Genomic DNA, 22,125 nt, shown 5'->3' on the forward strand with positions numbered 1-22,125 from the left:
TCCCACCACTGAACTAGGTCTGTCTAGCCCAGGGGTAGGCAACCTGGGCTCTTTTATGACTCATGGACTTCAACTCCCAGAATTCCTGAGTCAGCTATGCTAGCTGACTCAGGAATTCTGGGAGTTGAAGTCCATGAGTCATAAAAGAGCCCAGGTTGCCTATCCCTGGTCTAGCCCATGGAAGAGAAGGCTTAGGGGTGGCACAACAGCTGTCTTCCAGTACATGAGGGGTTGTTAGAGAGAAGAGGGGGGGTCAATTTATTCTTCATACGAGGGCAGAACAAGAAGGAAAGGGGGAAGTTTGTTAAATAGAAATCCAACTGGGAACTGAGGAGAAATTTCCTGACAAGTGAGAACAATTAATTAATAGAACAACTTGCCTCCCAGAGTTGGAGTTTTTCAAGAAAAGATTTGGCAACTATTTATTAGGGATGTATACTGTAAGGTTTCTGCCTTGGACAGAAGGTTGGACTAGAAGACCTTGAGGGTCCCTTCCAGCCCTATGATTTTATGTTAGTTAGATGTTACGTTACATTACATTACATGATAGATGTAGAATGAAAATTCAGATATTTATACACATATTCCTTGCCCATCTTGTACTGTAACTAAATAAATCTAGGAACTTAATACAGTACTCCACCCATGAGAATGTTACATTAATAGCTGACAAAGCTACAGCAGGATATTAAAAGACATTGTGCAAAATTTCTCCTAATTCAGATGGCACTCACAGTACCGTAAGTGCTCTTTCTAAAGTTGCGACAAAACTTTTTTCGTAGCATGACCTATGAAGAATTAAATATCAGAAGCCCATCTCTTCAATCGAAGGTGTGCTAGCATTTCTGACAAGCTCCATCTATAGCCTTTGGAAAGTGGCTCACAGGGCAGACTTCAAACAGGAAGCAGAGCCAGGGCAAAATTAAATTAAATATAAACTTGCTTCTTATAAAAATTAAATAATGGGAATTAGATACAGCTAGCACAATTATTCTTCATGCAGTATTTTTCTCTCATATTAAAAGCTGCAATTTATCAAAAACATTTGAAATTATTAAGTGTCTGTTGCCTGTGACCCACTTTAAACTATCTTGCATTTTCTTATCAATTTTAGTTTTCAGCAGTTATCTTTAACGGTAATTATTGTTATTGTATTAATGATAATTATATTTTTATGCCATCTGGCTTCAAGCAACTCTGGGCTGTTAAGATCTTTTTAAAAAACCTCTCAGCATGCTTATTACTTAACTACAATCTCTGTATATTATGCATTTATTACCAGTTTATAAAGTATGAAATCATTATAGATCATATAAAAGGTACATGATTTCCATATACTGATATTTATGTTATTTTTCAGTTCCACTTTAAGAACAAAATGCCATTCAAGAGAATAGTTTCCGGTTTCAGAACAATCTTCTCCCTGAAAAGTGTCCATAATCTGGCACTATCAACACACAATAGTCACTCTGTATTTAGTCTGTAACTACCTTTTAGGGAATGACATTCAACTGCTTAACCATCTGACCTCTGATTGACTGACTGATTGATTGATTTAGTTTAAATGCCGCCCATCTTATTAGCTAAGCGACTCTGTATGGCTTACAACACAATGTGGATTGGGACTGTATCACTTCTTGCTCCCTTTAGAGCATTCAGAAACTTGAAAACACTTTGCTTTTCTGTCAGTGGAACATACTAATAAAGGGTTCTCCCAATTATTGATTGACAAAAAATTACCAGTGCTACTAAAAAGAATTGTGCATAATTTTTGATTTCAGAAATTTTCTATCAGATAAATAAATTATTGCTTCTAATATTGAAAAAGGACACAAGAAACAGATATTACTTAGCAATCTATAGAAGCAGTCAGTCCTTCCTAACCATATAAAATCATCAGCAAAATAGAAAAAAGTGAAGTTATTTCTTTAAGATGCTTCTTGCAGTTCTGCATCGGAGACTCAGAGTGCCGCTGTTGGCCAACATAGTTCCCAGAAAGGAGCTGGCAATCTAATGGGCTTCCTGCCTTCTGACTATCCACTCACCGAGTGCAGAGCAGTCAAAGAGCAGGACTGAGGGACCCTCAAACACCATGGCAGAGAAAAGAAAACCACTGCAAGGCAGATAAAACTCAGGAGAATCCCAGGACCCTCTTGGTGCTTTCTTCCCAATGGGAATTTAAACTCCTCAGCTTACTGGATCGCACAAAGCACTTTTCACCGCAGGTGGGATGGACGGCAGGAGCAAAGCAAAGAGCAGCTCTGTAAAAAGGCAAGTACGTCTCCTCTTCTTATTGTCTTTCGTCTGCCAGACTGCCTCGGAGCACGTTCGCTATTCAATTCCAGAGGAAATGGGAAAGGGTTCCGTCGTGGGGAATCTTGCCAAGGATCTGAAGCTGAGTCCTGCAGAAGTGGGAAATCGCAACCTGCATATCCTCTCTTTGGGCAAAAAGCAATACTTCTCCATTAATGCTGAAAATGGGAATCTGTATGTAAAAGACAGGATTGACCGAGAGGAAATCTGTGGGGAAACTGCAGTCTGCCCCATCAGTTTTGAAGTGGTGAGTGCAAACCCCATGGACATATTTTATATAACAGTAGAGATCCAGGATATCAATGATAATGCACCACATTTCTTAAATGGTGATATCAAGTTAGAGATAATTGAATCCTCTTTACCAGGAGCCACATTTCTTCTTGAACAAGCAGAAGATCCTGATATTGGAACAAATTCCCTCCAGGACTATCATCTAAGCATTAATGAGAATTTCATACTTGAATTTAGACAGGTGGAAAATCGAAAACAATATCCAAAATTAGTGCTAAAGAAACAGTTAGATCGTGAAAGTGAAAGCAGTATTAATTTAACACTTACATCTGTTGATGGTGGTAATCCAACAAAAACTGGAACAGTCAAAATATGGATTAGGGTCATTGATGCCAATGACAACCCACCCATCTTCAGTCAAGAATTCTATATGGCCAGCCTCAAAGAGAATGCTCCAAAGGGATCTACTGTAATACAAGTCAAAGCCATGGACAAGGATGAAGGTTCCTATGGCCAAATCAACTATTTCTATAGAAATATTGCTGATTATGCTCATCGGAAATTTGACTTGGATTCAGAACAGGGATTTATATCAATTCATGAAGAGCTAGATTTTGAGGAAACAGAGAAGTATACCATAGCAGTAGAAGCAAGGGATGGAGGTGGATTAGTATCACACTGTAACGTTGAAATAACGCTATTAGATGTAAATGACAATGCCCCAGAAGTGATTCTCGCCTCCTCATCCAGAGAAATTCCTGAAAACTCTCCAATAGGAACATTGGTAGCCCTCATCAATACAAATGATAGAGATTCGGGGGATAATGGGGAGGTCAATTGCCATTTAGAGAATGCTTCCCCATTCAAAATAGTATCAGCAGCTAATAACTATTATAAGCTGCTGACAAATGGTCTCCTAGACAGAGAAAGCATCCCAGGGTACAATCTTACAATCACAGCCACAGACAACGGTACGCCCCCTCTTTCTACACAGAAAACCATCTCACTGGAGATTTCAGATATCAACGATAATGCCCCTGCCTTTGAGAAATCCTCATATGCTGTCTACGTGGCAGAGAACAATCCTGCTAGCTCCTCCATCTTCAGGATCAAAGCTGTAGACCCTGATCTTGGTCGCAACGCTAGGATCACCTTCTCTATCCTCACTAGCAAAATAGAGGCGCTACCTCTCCCGTCTTACCTCTCCATTAACTCAGAAAGTGGCACCCTCTATTCTCAGAGGTCTTTTGACTATGAGCAACTCAGAGAGTTTGAGGTACAGGTGAAGGCTGAAGATGGCGGCTCCCCTCCTCTCAGCAGCAATGCCACACTGAAGGTGTTCATCCTGGACCAAAATGACCAAAGCCCCCAAATTCTGTATCCTTCTCCAGGAGCAGAGGGCTCGGCCTCCTTTGAGATGGTGCCTCGCTCGGCAGAGATGGGGTACCTAGTTACAAAGGTGGTGGCTGTGGACGCCGACTCTGGGCACAATGCCTGGCTCTCCTATCATCTACTGCAAGCCACTGAGCCGGGGCTCTTCACCATTGGTGCCCACACTGGTGAAATCAGGACACTGCGGACGTTTCTGGAAAGGGATGCCCTGAAGCAGAAGCTGGTGGTCTTAGTGAAGGATAATGGGCAGCCCCCTCTGTCTGCTACAGTCAGTCTCAATCTGATTTTTGCTGAAAACTTCCAAGAGGCACTGCCAGAAATAAATAACCAAACCACCGATTTAGAGCAACAGCCTGAGCTCCAGTTCTACCTCGTGCTGGCCTTAACTTTGATCTCCTTTTTGTTCCTCTTGACTGTAACTCTAGTCATTATGATGAAACTCCGACAGTCGGGGAATCTGAAGTTTCTTCCATGCTTTGCTCCCATTCCCCATTCAAGCAATGCCATTATATTCCCACCAAATTATGAGGAAGGAACTATTCCTTATTCCTATCAGCTCTGCTTATCCTCTGAATCCAAGATACATGAAATTACTTTTCCAACTCCCAAAGTTCAAACTGATGAATATATTTCATGCAACCAAAAATATGATGTGCTTTTGGCAAGCAATGCAAGCAATATCCCAAATTCTGAGATGGAACAAACTAATTTGGTGAGTTTTTTTTTTTATTAGTACTGACTTTGTAGTCTAACTGTCCTTTAAAAGATTCTCAATAAATGTTTGATTCTATGATTTTGTATATACTTTTTATTTTATACTATCAGTTCCTTCACCTGTTGTTTCCTCATTGGTTATTGTACAGAAGAACCTCTACAGTTGTACAGTAATAGTTTCTAGCATGCCTTTCATAAATGAATGTTATTTCAGAATTAGACTTTGGAGCAAGCATAGTATCCTTCCAATCGAAAATATATCATTTGCTACTTTGTATGTATACTTGTGTGCATGTATGTATAAGATAGTTAAGAAAGTCAACTTTTATGTGAAATTTTTATGTGAAACTCAAATCACCATAGTTTTGAGGGTTTTTTAATAGAAGTTTCAAGTTTAGTGAAAGGAAAGTTCAAATAACATGTGAGTACCTTGAATAAAATAGCAAATTCAATGAGAAAAAATAACATTCACATATGAATAATGAGTGATAGATATGTTATGCTTCTCCAGTAGCTGTTGCTGCAATAATAGCAGTACTGTAGTCATTTGCAGAAAACATTTCAGGCATTCCGATCAGTACACATAAATTATTTAGTAGATATAATGTGGACCAACAGCATATGTCGCTATTTAGTTATGAACTTTTTTTTACTAAAAAGAAGCATATAAGTATGGTTTTACATTTTATCAAATGCACAGACCAGGTTATTGCCTGTCTCAAATCATCTCTGCACTGAACAAATTAATGTACCACGGTTACATTTGAAGTATGAACTAATTATTTTGACCATTGTGGAAGGAGTACTATTGTAAATTAAGCTGTGAAAAAGCCAATTAGAGCTGTTCCTAAAAATCTACTCTCACTTTCAAATGGTATATAAGAGCGCAAAACACAACTTTTAAAAAGCAATTCTCTTTTATCCTTACTTCCTAATTTATAATACATTTCCTGATGAAGTTGTGAAAGCCACTTACAATTTAAAGTTAAAAAGGAAAAACAGAAAAATGCCAATAACATGCGCCACCAATTCACTATTTAATTCCCGTGAAGTAACAAATTACTTCTACAGCCAAAGAAGTCTAATAAGCCCCAGACCTGCATATAGCAACAAAGTACAAATTGCAACCATAATGAATGGAATTTGATCATTTATGTTGCATGCTAAAACATAATAAAATCATAGTTATTCCCTTTTTCAACTGGTAGCTTTATTTCAAATAAAACTTCTTTGTGTCTTGTATTTGCTGCAATTGCTAGAAATGTAATCATTTTTGCAATATTCTTTTTTATTTAATATAATTTATATCACTTTCTCATGGACATACCTTGAAGCAATATCACAGTTGAAATGAGAAAAATACTATTCTGGTATTTCTTTCCCAAAAGACAAATTTATATACAGTATGTGAAAATGGAACGTAAACATATTGCAGGCTATATCACTACTTAATTGAACTGCTTTTTAAGCTGACAGATATATTCCACTTAGTCAAGACATTAGAAACCTATGCTCACGCCTCCCTGTTTATACCAATACAACCTTGAATGAAACAATCAAGGATGTGCTATTCAGTACTTGCCTATTAATTGCCCATATTTATGAACCAGATGGTCTTTTCTCACTGCTAAGCCAGAGTCCTCTCTTGTATCTTTGAATCTACAGAAAGCTGGTTTGAAATTTGCTGTTTCCATTACAAGTTATATCCTGCTTCTATTGAGTCACTGTAATAACTTGATCATTTGTGTCCACATGGTGACGGCCAAGTAGAAACTACGGAATATATACTTCCCCATTGCACATACTAAAGAGATATCTATATCTCATTCATTGACCTCATTACTCCTAAGGGTACCAGGCCATACAAATCCATACTATATTAATTTATTAGTTTTGAATAATAGACTATTACTACTAATGTAGACAAATTCTTTGCAACAGCATATAAAATACGACCAGAATTAATATATAGTAAGTGTTAATTGAGCTAGAAATATCCTATATTTATAATTTAATCTCAGTACTTAATGTTATTATTGTAATATTATCATTGTAAGTTATGTTTACTAACACACTTTTAACTGGATTAGTTACCATCCCAGTATCTCAAGAGTTCAAGTTAGTTTGGTTATTTTAAGCTAATTAAACAAGTTAGTAAATTTTACATCAGCTGGTAGATTTTAGAATTATAGTTCTTTATTGATACTTTTAACTGTATAGATTTTCTTCTGTTATTTTACATAAAATCCAGACCTGCTTGTAATTTTTAATTTACTGTACAGATTAAGTTCATGGTATAAACACATTTAAGGCTACTAAAATCTAGTATTATAGATACAAAATTGCTGGATTACTTTTGTATTGTCTATTTTACACATTATGCTAGACAAAGAAATGCATAGACAGAACTGACTAATCACCTGATTTTCCTCCAAGGCAATGGGAAATAAAAATATTCTGTAGGTTTTGATTTTCCTCTTGGATAGGATAGGACTAAGGGAAGAATTACTTTAACATCCAACTTCAATATTCTACTGGTATCTTAACACTGGTATTGCTATCTACAAGTTTGATTTACTTGTGGTCTGGGACACAGTTGGAACAAGCTGTTGCCAGAGCATGTTTGTACAGTAGTTAGGCAAGTTTAGGAAATTCAGCCTTTATACTATGTCAAACATGCTTGCAAACTGATGAATGCAACTAGGCCTCAAAAGATTCTGCATATCAATTCTTTACGTATATTCCCTGAAAATGTTGGTTTGGGGTTTGCTCCACTGAAGATATTGATACCCCTGGAGACTCAGCAGCAGCCTGTAGTCTTTCTCCCTTTCTAAAACTACATGGAGCCTGTTTCTTCAGGCATCTTGCATTTTCTACAAAGCCAGTAGAAAACATAGTATTCTGGGTTGTTTGGACAGTATAGAGAGGGCAAAAAGGCCTCATTCTACCAACCTAAGAGGGAACATCTGTCCCAAAGCTCTATATACTGTCACCAGCAATCAGCTGTGGTCTAGATAGACAAGTATTTCCTGAGCAACTACAAGATGCTTGGACATCAATTCCTATAATTCCCCAGCAAGACAACACCCTAAAGTTGTTGAGATCGGGAAACACTGATCTAGAATGCAGCTAAAAGCATTGGAGAGGAGCTGACTGCTGCTTTGTACCTGCAATACCTATCACTTTTGAATGGCAGGTGGTTTCTGACTTTGCAAGAACAAAAACCAAAAGCATCTTCCTACCAATCCTTTTCCAAAGAAAAAATTTCAAACATACCTTGCCTATCACTGCAAAGTTGCTGTTAAAAAAAACACTTCCATTGTAGATGGATGCCTTCTTTTCATTCGAAAAACTGCATAGTTATATGTGAATTATAAAAAGATGCATGGAAAAGATTAGGTTCCTTCTCTCACCTATATACAGCAAAGCAGTAACAAGTCTTTGTATCATTGCAATTTAAACATTTTTAAAAACAGAAATCTACTTTGCAGAGACACAAAGACACAGGGCATATTGACATAATTTCATTCAGTTGCTCCTATTTTGTGCTCAGGTTAACTTGACTTTCAATCAGCTTCAGACAATCCTGTTGTGTCTGAAATGCCTGGGCAGCAGCTTTCAAAGTCCTCCCATTGGACAGTGCTCTGCTGTTGTTCCCACTCACCCAATCACTTTCTTTGGGACAGGTCTTATATAGAAGAGGGTTTTATTTTAGTAAATTCACCACTGTACCATTTTATCTTTTCTCAGTTATATATACTCAGTTATAACAATGAATCAAAGGCCTGGAGACTAAAACATACGAAGAACGGCTGCAAGACTTGGGTTTGGCTAGTCTAAAGGGGAGACATGATAGCAGTGTTCCAATATTTGAGGGGCTGCCACAAAGAAGAGGAGGTCACGTTATTCTCCAAAGCACCAGATGAAAGGACAAGAAACAATGGTTGGAAACTGATCAAAGAGAGAAGCAACCTGGAATTAAGGAGAAACTTCCTGACAGTGAGGACAATTAACCAGTGGAACAACCTGCCTTCAGAAATCGTGGGCGTTCTATCACTGGAGGTTTTTAAGAAGAGACTGGACAGCCACTTGTCTGAGATGATATAGGTTCTCCTGCTTGAGCAGGGGGTTGGACTAGAAGACCTCCAAGGTCCTTTCCAGTTCTATTTTATTCTAAAGTTCTGCATACAAAGCAAAGACAATAAACAATTTTGGTGTAACAAAATCATGTAAGAGATGTTATTCAGGAAAAAAAAAATGCAGGGAGGTGCTTCTGTGAAATTACCTCAGTGCAGGGATGGTCTTGAAAAAAGTGGAGCACAACAGGCAATAACTAAGGCAACAGAACCAGAAAACACTAGTTTGAAAGTAGAATAAAGTGACAGGAGGTTATATTTGTGGTGGCTGGCAGGTGGGTTCAGTGACTGTGATTCATCCTGCCATCCGAAACTGGTTGCTAGTCTGTGTTGATGGTGGCACAACCAGGCAGCATGAAGACCTTAAGGTTAATGACAGGCATAGAGAAACAGAGAAAGTTTCAGGGATTATTCTGGGTGATGTTTAATAATAAAGTTAAATCAAATTTAAGCAGCTGTTTCTTCTATTTTTAATTGCACTATAAAGGAATAATAACACTTCAGTATAATCACATTTATTCCACTCACTTCTTGTGTCAAGTTTTCATTCTAGAACATAAATACAGAACATAAAAAAACAAGATTGGAAGGGACCTTGGAGATCGTCTAGTCCAACCCCCTGCTTGAGTAGGAGACCCATTCTGGGCAAACAATTGTCTCTTCTTGAAAACCTCCAGTAATGGAGCACCCATAAATTCTGGAGGCAAGCCATTCCACTGATTAATTGTTCTGTCAGGAAATTTCTCCTTAGTTCTAGGTTGCATCTTTCTTTAATAATCTTCCAATGGTTACTAAGAGAATAAGTCAACCCCCTACTCCCTATGACAATACCTCAAGTACCCGAAGACAAATTTCATGTGATTCCTAATCCTTTTCTTCATTAGGTTAGACATACCTAATTCCCTTAACCACTGTTCATACAATTTAGCCTCTAGAATCCTTATCATCTCTGTTGCTCTTCTTTGCATACTTTCTAGGGTCTCAACATCTTCTTTTCTATCATGGTGACCAGAACTGTATGCAGTATTCCAAGGGTGGCCTCACTAGTGCAGTACAAAGGGTTTCTATCATTTCTTGTGATCTAGATACTATCCCTCTGTTGACACATCCTAGGACCGCATTGGCTTTTTTGGCAGTTGCAACACACTGCTGCCTTATACTTAGGTAATGCTCCACTAGGACACCAAGATCTCCTTCTATATGTTATTGACTTGGCTTCACAAGTCTGTACTTTGTGACCAGTATCCCCCTGCAATTTGGCTTCAGCAACTACTGTTGAACTTTCCAAGATATGCAAGACAAAGTGAAAAAAAAGGTCTAATTTTCCTCAAGTAGGTGAGTGCAGTCCAAGAGCAAGACTTCAAAGATATCTGATAGAAAAACATATGTAAATGTCCTCACGGTTCACCCCCCTCAGGGCCCTGAATATGTGAGGATGAGTGTGCCTTTGAGTTAGGCTCCTGGACAAAAATTTTCTTGGCAAGATTTTTTGGGAAGTGTCTTGAAATTGCCTCCTTTCTAAGGCTGAGAGAAAATGACTGGCCCAAGATTACTCAACTGGATTTGTACCTTTCATGGCCTCACAATTTCTAGCCTGGTGCCTTAACTACTACACCAAACTTGATATCACATCCATAAAGCTCTTTTGAGTATAACTTAGATAACTATGTTTTCCCCAAGATTATAAAAACAATGCAAGAAATTATCTTGAACACTGTTGACTGGGGCAAAAGGAAAGAAGCACTGACTCCAAAATTATAATCACAATGTTTTAAATATCCACTCAAGTCCACTATAAATATAATGCTTAAGAAGCAGTCTGCAGTATAATGATATTCACACTGTGTTTGGTCAGAAGCAGAAAAGAACTATTCCTTGCAGTTCACTTTCTGAGCCTCACAGTGCCGCTGTTGACCAACCTCATCAGCACACACTAGTGGAAATTGACTTCTGACTTAAGATTATTTCACCAGTACTATGTGGATGGGGAAACAGAAAAGAGGGAGAGAAAAGAGAGGATACTGAAGCTGCCAAAAAAGAAACTGCATGAGATTTCTTCAACAAAAATGAGATTGTTCGTTTTTAAGGAATGTTCTTGCCTCCTGATGAAAAATTGATCTGATCTGAAAGGAAGCAAACAAGGTAGTGGAGAGAGGTCAAGATGGAAAGAAAGCAAAATAATGGAGGAGCATACAGAAGGCAAGTATTACTTCTCTTGCAATTATCATTCCCTTATTGGGCTGCTTCCGAGCAGATTCATTATACAATACCTGAGGAAATGACAAAAGGTTCTATTGTGGGAAATCTTGCTAAGGATCTGGGGCTGAGTAACAAAGAACTGGCAAAATGCCATGTGCATGCAGCCTCAATGGATGATATGAAATATTTTGGAATCAATACAGAAAATGGAAATTTCTATATAAATGAAAGGATAGACCGAGAACAAATATGTGGTAAAATTCTACTTTGCTTGGTTAATTTTGAAATAGTGATTGAAAACCCTCTGAATATTTTCCACATAACTGTAAAAATTCAAGATATTAATGATAATGCCCCACAGTTCCTTAATGGCAATATCAACTTGGAAACAAGTGAAGCTACTTTGCCAGGCACCAGGTTTCTTCTTGGAAAAGCTGAAGATGCCGATATTGGAATAAATTCTTTACAGAATTACCAGCTCAATTCCAATCCATATTTCATTTTGGAAGTAGAAGAGAGTCAAGATGGAAATAAATTTGCAGATTTAGTTCTGCAGAAACCTTTAGATCGTGAAAGTCAAGAATCTATATATTTGGTTCTTACAGCAATAGATGGAGGTGAACCTAGAAAAAGTTCTACAGTGCAAATATTAATAAACATTACTGATGCCAATGACAATCCCCCCATTTTTATTCAAGAGATTTATAGAGTTAGTCTGACAGAAAATGCTCCTATTGGAACCACTGTGCTCCATACTTCTGCCTCTGATGATGATGAAGGCATAAATGCTCAAATCAGGTATCATTTCAGCAACATACCAACAAATGCCCGAGAAAAATTTAGTATGGATCCAACCAAAGGGATAATTACTCTCATTAAAACATTAGATTTTGAAGAAACCAAAGAATATATTATGACAGTGGCAGCAAAAGATGGTGGAGGATTAGTAACACACTGTAAAGTACAAATACAAATTGTAGATGAGAATGACAATTACCCTGAGATAACAGTGGTTTCCTTATTTACCCCACTTCCTGAAAATTCTAGGTCTGGAACTTTAATTGCTCTTATAAATGTTAAAGATAAAGATGCTGGTGATAATGGAAAGATAACTAGTTATTTACAAGATGATTTGCCATTTAAGATTCTTCCATCATCCAACAATTACTACACACTCCAGACAGACAGACTCCTGGATAGAGAAAAAGCATCTCAGTATAATATTACAATCACAGCAATTGACAAAGGAACCCCCCCATTGAGCACACAAAAACCCATCTTGCTGCAGATCTCTGATATCAATGACAATGCCCCCACTTTTGACAAAGCATCCTACAGCATCTATGTGCAAGAGAACAATCCTTCTGGTGCCTCCATCTTCCAGATCCAAGCCTTTGATCCGGATGTGGATCAAAACTCACACATCACATATTCAATCTTAACCAGCAACATAGAAGAACTTCCCATCTCCTCCTATATCTCCATTCATCCTGAGACTGGCGCCATCTACGCCCAGCGATCCTTTGACTATGAGCAGTTCAGGGAATTCCAGCTGCAGGTGAAGGCCCAAGATGGCGGGAGTCCCTCTCTCAGCAGCAACGTCACAGTCAGGGTGTTTATCCTGGATTGGAATGATAACAGCCCTCAAATCCTGTCCCCTTCACCAGACTCCAAGGACTCTGCCCTCTTTGAGATGGTCCCTCGTTCAGCCGAGGCAGATTATCTGGTAACAAAAGTGGTGGCCGTGGATGCTGATTCTGGACACAACGCCTGGCTCTCCTACCAGCTGATGCAAGCCACAGAGCCGGCCCTCTTCACTGTTGGCTCCCATACGGGTGAGATCAGGACAGCAAGAACTTTTCTAGACAAGGATGCAGTTAAACAGAAACTTGTAATTGTGGTGAAGGACAATGGGCAGCCCCCTCTCTCAGCCTCTGTCATTCTGAACTTGGTGTTTGCTGAGAACTTCCAAGAAGCCCTTCCAAAAATGAAAAACCAGTCGAGCAATTCAGAGTATCAGTCTGACCTACAATTCTATTTGGTATTGACCATAGCTGTGATTTCATTCTTATTCCTCTTCACAGTGATTCTGGCTCTTGTGATGAAACTCCGACAATCAGGGAATCCTAGATTCCTACAATGTTTTGGTCCAGTCCCACATACCAAGACTGGTGCAATGTTTCCTTCAAATTTTGAAGAAGGGACATTGCCTTATTCCTACCAACTTTGCCTTTCCTCTGAAACCAGAAAGAATGAGTTTGCTGTGTTGACACCAAATATTCATATTGCTGAAAATATTCTTTGTGATGAAAAATTTGGTATATCTTTTGCAGAAGTTGGAGGAAACAATTTACCTTGTGAGGTGAGATAAAATAGAAAGGTAAACTTCTTACTCTTTCTCATAACACAATGCTATCTATATATGTTTCATTGGAAGTTAATTATATTTTTTCCAACACTTTTAGTTGTATAAATCTATATGTTTTAGATATTTGTCTATCTCAATAGATTGTGCAATAATGAATCTCATTTAACATACAGCACATTTAATATTGAATCCTATAGCACACTTTCACTGGCTTATTGTCTTGTGTTATAATGTTTTTTTTTTTAAAAAAAAAGACTGCAAGATATCTGCATATTACATCGGAAGTGATGTTCTTCATAATGTATGCCTTCAGACAAGAGGTTTGATTGCTTTAAGGCGGCATGTTTTCAAGAAATAATTGTTGCTTTATTATTACACCATCTAAAAAACATTTAAGTGGATCACGCGTAAGAGAATGGATAAATGAGGGTTGGAAAAATATATTGTAAATATCTGCAAAATCCTATTTTCTTTGGATATTTATTGAATTTCAGATTTCTTTTACTCTTTGATTAAAGGTGAGTAAAAGAGCAATTTACCTGTTCCATTCTAATGCTATGCTGAATCTTTGGTCTTTTAAAAACCTATCAAAGACTCTTCATTAAATAACATTAACTTAGCTTAGTAACAACAATCATAAATATATACAGCTTTTTGCCTGTTTATTTGTCCATTTAACTCATTCTGCTCAAATAGTATATCAGGTTTGGTACAAAGCATAACACAGACAAAGGTAAGTTTGCTTAATGTTTCTGTATGCTTTCTTAATGTTACAAAACTGCAACAGTATTTAATATGAGTAAGAGAGTGGGATAGTTGAAAATGTGGAAATACCAATGTAAAGCAAAGGCCAACTTTCATTTCCCTAATACTCTGTGGAATTGTGAGCCAAGTTCACCTTCAGAGCATAGTACATTTTCTAGTTATACTTCTAAACTATGCCAAAGTCAGGCTTACATCAATAACAGGGAAGGTTCTAGAGAGGTCACTCTGTAAACTTCAAAACAGTGCAGTAATGAGTAGAAGTCAGCAGAGATTTATTAAGACTTGCCAGAATGCTGCAGATATAATAATATTGATATCAAAACAAGAGTTAGCAAAGCACTACATCTCATACTATGATAAGTAGATACATAGTAGGCTTAAAAGTTCTATATGGAGAATGCTCAACATCGTATATTATTAAAGTTGATTAAGATATTTGAGTTGGTGGTTAAAAAATCATATTGGGTCATGTGCTTTTTAACATTTTTATTAATGGTTTGAATGAAGAGGCAGCCTATCAGATGTGCAGACAATGCAATATTGGATAGAATAATAACTACTCAGCAGGCAGAAATAAAGTTCAATATGGTCTTGATAATTTATAGAAATGTGGTGAAAATAACAGAATGAAAGTTAATGAAAACTAAGTTTGAAAGTTACTTATTTAGGAAAAATCAAATCTACGAGTATGCAGTGGAAGAGTGCCTTGTAATGTGAAAAAAGTGACTGTAATGTGTAAGTGAAAAAATATCATAGAATAGTGGCTTTTTGTGAAATGCCTGTAAAGCTGTTCCAAAAAAAACAAATGCAGTTCTAGGCTCTACCAATGGAAGTATTGTTTTCAATTAATTACTGAATGTAATTATGTTGTCAGACCCTTTTTTTAAAGTTACTACATAACTGTTAAATGTCCAAATAATAACAGTACCAATACTTTCTAAAAGACAGTTTTAAGAATAACAAGATTGAATTTCTGAAGCATCTTGATATTTTATATAGCTGCAGAAATACTAAAGCAGCAGTAGCTTTTGATGGATTATGGGCCATCAAGTCAACACCAGCTCTTAGCAACGCCATATATCAATTTTCTCCATTATGACTGACCGCAACATGGTCCTTTAGTTCTTCCAATGGTGTACTCAGTATTGTTGTTGTAAAGAGTCCATTCGCCTAGCTGCTGATAATCCTCTTCTTCTATTTTCTTCCTTCTGTCCAGTATTGTAGATTTCTTTAGATAGCTAGATGTTAGCATAATGTGTTCAGAGCATGATCATTTGAACCTCGTCATTTGTTCTTTGAATGAGAACTCTGGGTTGATTTGTTTAAAGATCTATTTGTTGGTTTTCTTGGCTATCAATGATATTCTCAAGAGTCTTCTGCAATACTAAAGTTTAAACGCATATCCTACTTCAAAGTCTTACTTTCTCATCCATAGTTTGTCACAGGAAAAACCATTGCCTTACACAACTCTGATCTTTGAAGATAAAGACACAATTTGGCATATAATAATCTTTTTTAGGGCCTTCATTGCTACTCTGCCAAGTGGGAGTCTGCGGCATATTTCTTCTGATGGCTCCTTGCAACTATTAATCCAGAAAAGCTGAAGCTATTCACCATATCAATATCATCTCTGTCCGTGTTAAGACTGATTGCTGTGCCTGTTGTAACTAGTTTGGTATTTTTTAAATTTAATTGTAGTTCCATTTTTTCACTATGCTCCTTGATTTTCATTATTAGAGTTTGCAAATCATTTACATTTTACATTTTTTTCTACAAAAGAATTGTGTCACTGGATCCTATTCAACTCCTGATGACTTAAATTCACTTATTTATGGTGTTTTATATTTATGATGGAGTCAGAAGTATTATTATCGTATTTTTCTGGGCTATTTTTCAAATTTTCAGTGTAAACTATAACCCTAGATTTCTCAGTTAGATCCCCCATTCAAGTATTGACCAGGACCAATTTCGCTTAATTTTCTAGTTCAGTCAAGATGGGCTTGGTGCTACCAAATAGTTGGCACTTTAATTATGAAACATTGATTTTGGGATTTAAATCATAATTATATGAGGAGGTCTGAAAAACAGAAAGATAATGTTTTCATAATGCTCTGCATATAACTTGCCTTTTCATTTCTTTGAGGGCACAGCCACAATAGGCTAAGTTTAAGGAGTCAACAAATTTGTTTAAACAATACTTCAAGTTCTTTGATAATCTTAACATTATAGAAATGAGTGTTTTGCCATGATAGCAGACCAGCTCAAAAATGATTATATTAATAAATAATATGGGATAAATGGGATAATAACAAGGCAAAATTCTTGGAATGTAGAGTATATACTTTAGACTTATGCATGTATGTATTTATTGTTATTTTGAATGGATAATACCCATTCAAAAAGTAAGCCTATAACTTTTGTTTATAAGCAATTGCTATGTTATACTTAGACATTCAAGAGATTAAGAAAGTATAATAGTGAATTGACATGTCTAATAAATATCCTCCTCATCATCATCATTTTAGCCATTGTCTATTGATTGCAAGCCATGCACAGATGCATGGTGTACTCTTTGTGCATTTCAATGACTTGCTGAACAATCTGGATGTGCATCATTTAATGTTCTCAATATTCTTTTTGCTATTATCTTGGTGAATCCTTGTAGATGACTGAAAGAAGGCTAATTGGGCAATAGTTCTTTAAATCATCTTGGGCGCCTTTCTTGTGTATAAGAATCATTTCAGCATTTTTCCATGCATCGGGTATTTTTTTTTCTTGGAAGCATCACAAGCTTCACATTAGACTTGTTGGATATGTTTTCTTATAGCCCTGCAAAGTTCAACGTATTCTAGTTTATCAGTGAAGCTTCCAGTATTCTTCATTGTCCATCATTTTTTTATTAAATCAATAGTTTCATCAGAGATTTTTGACTGTACAAAGTGTTTTTCTGGTGATGCTATAAATGTAGCAGATTCAAGGATATTTTTGACTATTTGTTCATTTTGGTCTGTAATATTCATCTCTTCCAAATCTTGTAATAAAGCAAAACGATTTGATAGATTAATCTCAAAATCGCTGTTCTCCTCTAACAGCTTATGACTCTTTATTTGTGTTTTTCATGACATCTTTATCATTTTCATATGCTCTTTTTGATAGTCTTTCTTCATTTTAGCTCATACCATTCTATGGTCACTTTCAACGTTAAAACGATTGATAACACTACAATTGCAGAATATGGTTTTTTCTCTTGACATGATGTTGTCAGTTTTGTTTGTGTACCCAGATGGATTCTCCCACGTCCATTTTCTGCTAGCTTTTTTCTTGTAAAATGAGTTCATGATATAAAGTTCCTGTCCTTCAGCAAAATCTACTAGTCTGTCATCTCTTTTATCTCATTCACCACTTCCATGCAGTCCACCCGCTTTTTCTCCAGGTATTGTTCTTCCTATTCTTGCATTAAAAACACCCATTAGTATTTTGTATCAGGATGTTTCTTTGTCTAGAAGATGGGCCACACTGTTGTAAAACTCTTCAATCTCATCATCACTATATCCATGCCTATATATAGATCAATTGTGCCTGCAAGTCTTGTCAGGAAGAAATTGGCGGATTAAACTGATTGTTATAAATGCCATAGTGACTCCTCTTTATTTAGAACTCATCATATAGATTTTGTTTGAGAAGATTCACTGGTTTTTTTTAGTTGTTTGAATTTGGTGATCATGAAAAAGAAATAAGAAAAAGGAAGTGGATATTGTCTGCTGTTACCAAAGTAAAAGATTATTCTTTTCAGGATGATCAATATTACAGGGATCTGAAGAATTATATTTGGAAATTTGCTGCTCTTCCATAATTTTCCATGTTTGAAAAACCATGCTATTGCCAGAAAAACACTCAACATGTTACCATCCATTGATTTTCTTTTTTTAAAAAAATAATGGATAAACTGTCAGAGTTAAAGAACTTAATTACATAGTATGATATGAATATATATGGAAGAACACTTGACCAGTCCAAGGGATGAATCTCCAAACAAAATTTCCTTTCTTTTAATTTTTTGCAAATGATAAAATTAGATATGAACAGTCTGCATTTCTGAATACCATATTAAGTATGCTAATATTTGGAGACATTAATTGAAGAACAATCATTTGCAATTTCACTTGTAAACAACCATTTTTATTGGTTTGATGCCAATGTAGCTACATTCTTGGAGATCCCTTATGGTGAGACTATTCAGTCAAAATCTGATTTGCCTTCTCTACATACGGTATATATCTCAGGTAGAGAAAGAAGGAATGATCTTGAAACACATCAAGATGTTTAATGGCTGCTCTTCTCTTACTTTAGAATCTTTATTCAGAATCATGTCCTACAGTTAATGGCTGCTCTTCTCTTACTTTAGAATCTTTATTCAGAATCATGTCCTACAGTACATTAACATTGAGAAAACTGACTAATGAAAACATTTTTACTTCACTTCACTTTATTTCACTTCACTTTACTTTACACATCAACTCTGAGCATAGATCTTGACTGTTCCAAAGAACTTTTAAAATCCCAGTTGCACCTCAGTGCAATGGTTTTTGCATACAACAGACCCAATTTCTTTTATGATTTGCATGAGTTCCAATGATCTCATTTGTACCTATTTGCATCATATCTATTATGTCATTTACCAAATGACATAAATTCCCACATTATGTCACTGGACATTCAATGGACATTCCTGAATATGGAACATTCCCCTCCTCTGCAGTTTCACTGTAAATTCACAGATCTCTAACAAAATCTGTGCAAAATCATTTTTCTTCAAAATTTCTGTGAAAAATTACTGTGATTCTGATAACACTTAATTTTTTAAAAAGTGATGCGTGAACCTTATAGACAAAAGCCACAGTAACTTATGAAGTGGGTGTATTTCTGCTTTTTCTTACAACCACTCTAAAACTTCAAAATTTGGTTTGAAGTTGAGGTGAAGTGGCTATGATTTCTGTTTTTACCATGGCAAATTATTAATTCCTCGTTGTTACGTACTTATAGATTTCACCTCCAGATTTACCCTCAAGTTAATTTCAGCAATAATTTAGCATTTTTCTATCACTCTGTTACTTCAATAGATAGTAAATTTCTCTGCTCTCCACTTTGTGTGTCTTTTTTAAATGACACAAAGAATTTTCTTAGCAATATGTTAACATCTTTGTTTTCAAAAGTAATATGTTCTGGTAAAATAAATATAACTTGGACTAGTTAGAAATATTCATCTTCAAAAGGCCTTAAGTGTAAATTTAACAGCCATTAAGTAGAAGAATGTCTCTCTGTGTGATTTTTTTTTCTTTTGTTTAATTTTGTCCAGTTCTTGGAGACTGCCTAAACAAGTCCCTGCACTTTTCTTGGCAAGGTTTTTCAGAAGTGAATTGCCATTGTCTCCTTCGTACGGCTAAGAGAAAGTGACTGTCGTAAGGGCACCGAGCTGGCTTTGTGCCTAAGGTGAAACTAGAACTCATGGTCTCCCATTTTCTGAAATAGGAAACACTATTGCTATAAATAATATTAAGTGTAGCATTATTTGAATTTTATTGAGGCAGGGTGATCTATCACCAACTCATAAATAAACTGATGTGAACCATGAATTTTCCAGAGTGCTTGTTAGAAAAGGGACTGAAAATAAAACTGCTAGTATCACAATGCTGCTACAGTCTATAGAGTCACTTCACTCTACAATTCTGTTCTATCTATACGAAAAAAAGACAGCTGGGAATTGTGTAGGAAATGACATTAAAACAGGAGTCTGAAGCAATTTGGAAGAAAAGCTAAAGATTTGGAAATAGTTATCTAAAAAGATGACTTAGCCTGAATATGATAAAATTCTGGGAATTTGGGAAGATTTGGGGAAGGGAAAACAAAATAACTTTTTTGTTTTAATTAATTAATTCCTGCTCAGTGAAATTATCATCAGGGGACACAAAAAGTATTATCACCACAAAATTCATAACTCTTTATAATATCCGTTGTTTTATTCATGGTCTGCTTGCGAGGTTTTTTTGAAGACATGTACTGTATATTCTAGAAGGATACACTATTTCCCTTCATTTATTGAGTTTAGAATCCATCAATCAGAAGTCATGCTGACACAGTTCTATATTAACAGATGCAACATCAATAAATAAGTGGTAAATTGTTACTGAGAAATTATTATAGTTCATATAAATATCATCTACCAATACAATTTCCATTCAAAGTTGCAAAATAAATTGTGTAAATGTATATATATTTTTTAAAAAAACAGAGCTGTGTGAAGCATGAAAGAAAGCTACAGGAAAAAGAGAAACACATGTGAATATAGAAGCATTCAGAAGCATTTAAAACACATGTTTTAAATCCTTAGCTTTAAATCGGTAAAGATAAATGTTCTTGCAATGCTCTGCCTAAACCTCAAAGTGCCGCTGTTGGCCAGCACAGACTGCTAAAAAGAGTTCATGCTATCTGCGATATGTACTTCTATCAATGCTGTCTAGGAAAATTGAAGAATACAGATTCAGAGCTGATTTGCAGACAGAAGGAAAACGGGTTCAGGTGGTATAAGAAAAAGGGCAATTTTCTTTGTTCAGATTTCATCTATTCTCAAGATCTTCTATCACCTAATGATAATAAGTTTTAAAAAAGAAGAGGAAGAGGTTATAGCCTATTACTGAAGAAGACAGATGGACACAAGGGACAGAAAGAATGACAAACCATTCACGAGGCAAGTACTGTTTCTCTCACTATTCTGTTTCCCCCACTGGGCTGTCTCAAAACATATTGATTATTCAGTACCAGAAGAGATGGCAAAGGGCTTTGTGGTGGGGAATCTTGTAAAGGACTTGGGATTGAATATAAGGGAAGTGGAAAAACAAAATTTACATCTAGTTTCTGTGGCTAAAATGCACTACTTCAGCATCAATGCAGAGAATGGAAACCTCTATGTAAATGAAAAGATAGATCGAGAAGTAATATGCGGGAAGGCTCCACTCTGTCTCCTTAGTTTTGAAGTTGTGGTTGAAAATCCTTTGAATGTTTTCCATATAACTATATCAGTTGAGGACATTAATGATAACGCTCCTCGTTTCTTGGACAACAACTTCCACTTAGAAATAAGTGAAACCACTTTACCTGGAACTCGATTTCTCCTTGCAAAAGCTGAAGATCCTGACATTGGAAAGAATTCCCTTCAAAACTATGAGCTTAGTTCCAATCTATGTTGTAATTTGGAGACTGGAGAGAGAAAAGATGGAAATAAATATACAGAACTAGTGATTAATAATCCATTGGATCGTGAAAATGAACCATATGTACATTTGATCCTTACAGCCCTGGATGGGGGTGAACCAAGAAAAACCGGGACTGCCCATATATGGATTAATGTCACTGATGCCAATGACAATCCACCCATTTTCACTCAAGAATTCTATAAGGTTAGATTGGAGGAGAATATTCCAGTAGGGTCCCCTGTGCTCCAGGTTATTGCTTCTGATAAAGATGATGGTACAAATGCCCAAATCAGATATCATTTTGGCAATATGCCTGGAAATAACCATCCAAAATTTCATTTGAATCCAATCAATGGAAACATTACACTTATGTCCCCCTTGGACTTTGAGGAAACTGCAGAATACACAATAACAGTAGTAGCAAGAGATGGTGGTGGCTTAGAAGCAAACAGCAATATTGAAATAAAAATATGTGATGAGAATGATAATGCACCAGAGATAAACCTGGTCTCCTTGTTTAGCTCACTCACTGAAGATACTCCACCTGAAACATTAATTGCTTTAATCAGTGCAAATGACAAAGATGCTGATGATAATGGAAAAGTTACATGTCATTTAGAAAATGATATTCCTTTCAAGATCCTGCCCTTTTCTAATAATTACTACAAGCTCTTAATAGATAGACCTCTAGATAGAGAAAGAATTTCTAAATATAATATTACAATCACAGCCACTGACAAAGGAATCCCTCCAC

The 22,125-nt window shown here is 36.3% G+C and overlaps 1 protein-coding gene across 1 annotated transcript in view; it reads left to right on the forward strand.

Annotated features, from left to right (window-relative positions):
* Positions 1-22,125, forward strand: part of LOC120300283 — a 151,656-nt gene that overhangs the window by 21,939 nt on the left and 107,592 nt on the right. Inside the window, exons 6-7 of the mRNA XM_039326101.1 lie at positions 1,361-1,471; positions 2,192-4,651. Coding sequence (XP_039182035.1) covers positions 1,361-1,471; positions 2,192-4,651 — 2,571 coding nt within the window. The remainder of the gene's footprint in view (positions 1-1,360; positions 1,472-2,191; positions 4,652-22,125) is intronic.

The sequence above is a fragment of the Crotalus tigris genome, unplaced genomic scaffold (genome assembly GCF_016545835.1).
Source record: "Crotalus tigris isolate CLP2741 ecotype Arizona unplaced genomic scaffold, ASM1654583v1 scf7180000024339.11422700, whole genome shotgun sequence".
Classification (NCBI taxonomy): Eukaryota; Metazoa; Chordata; class Lepidosauria; order Squamata; family Viperidae; genus Crotalus; species Crotalus tigris.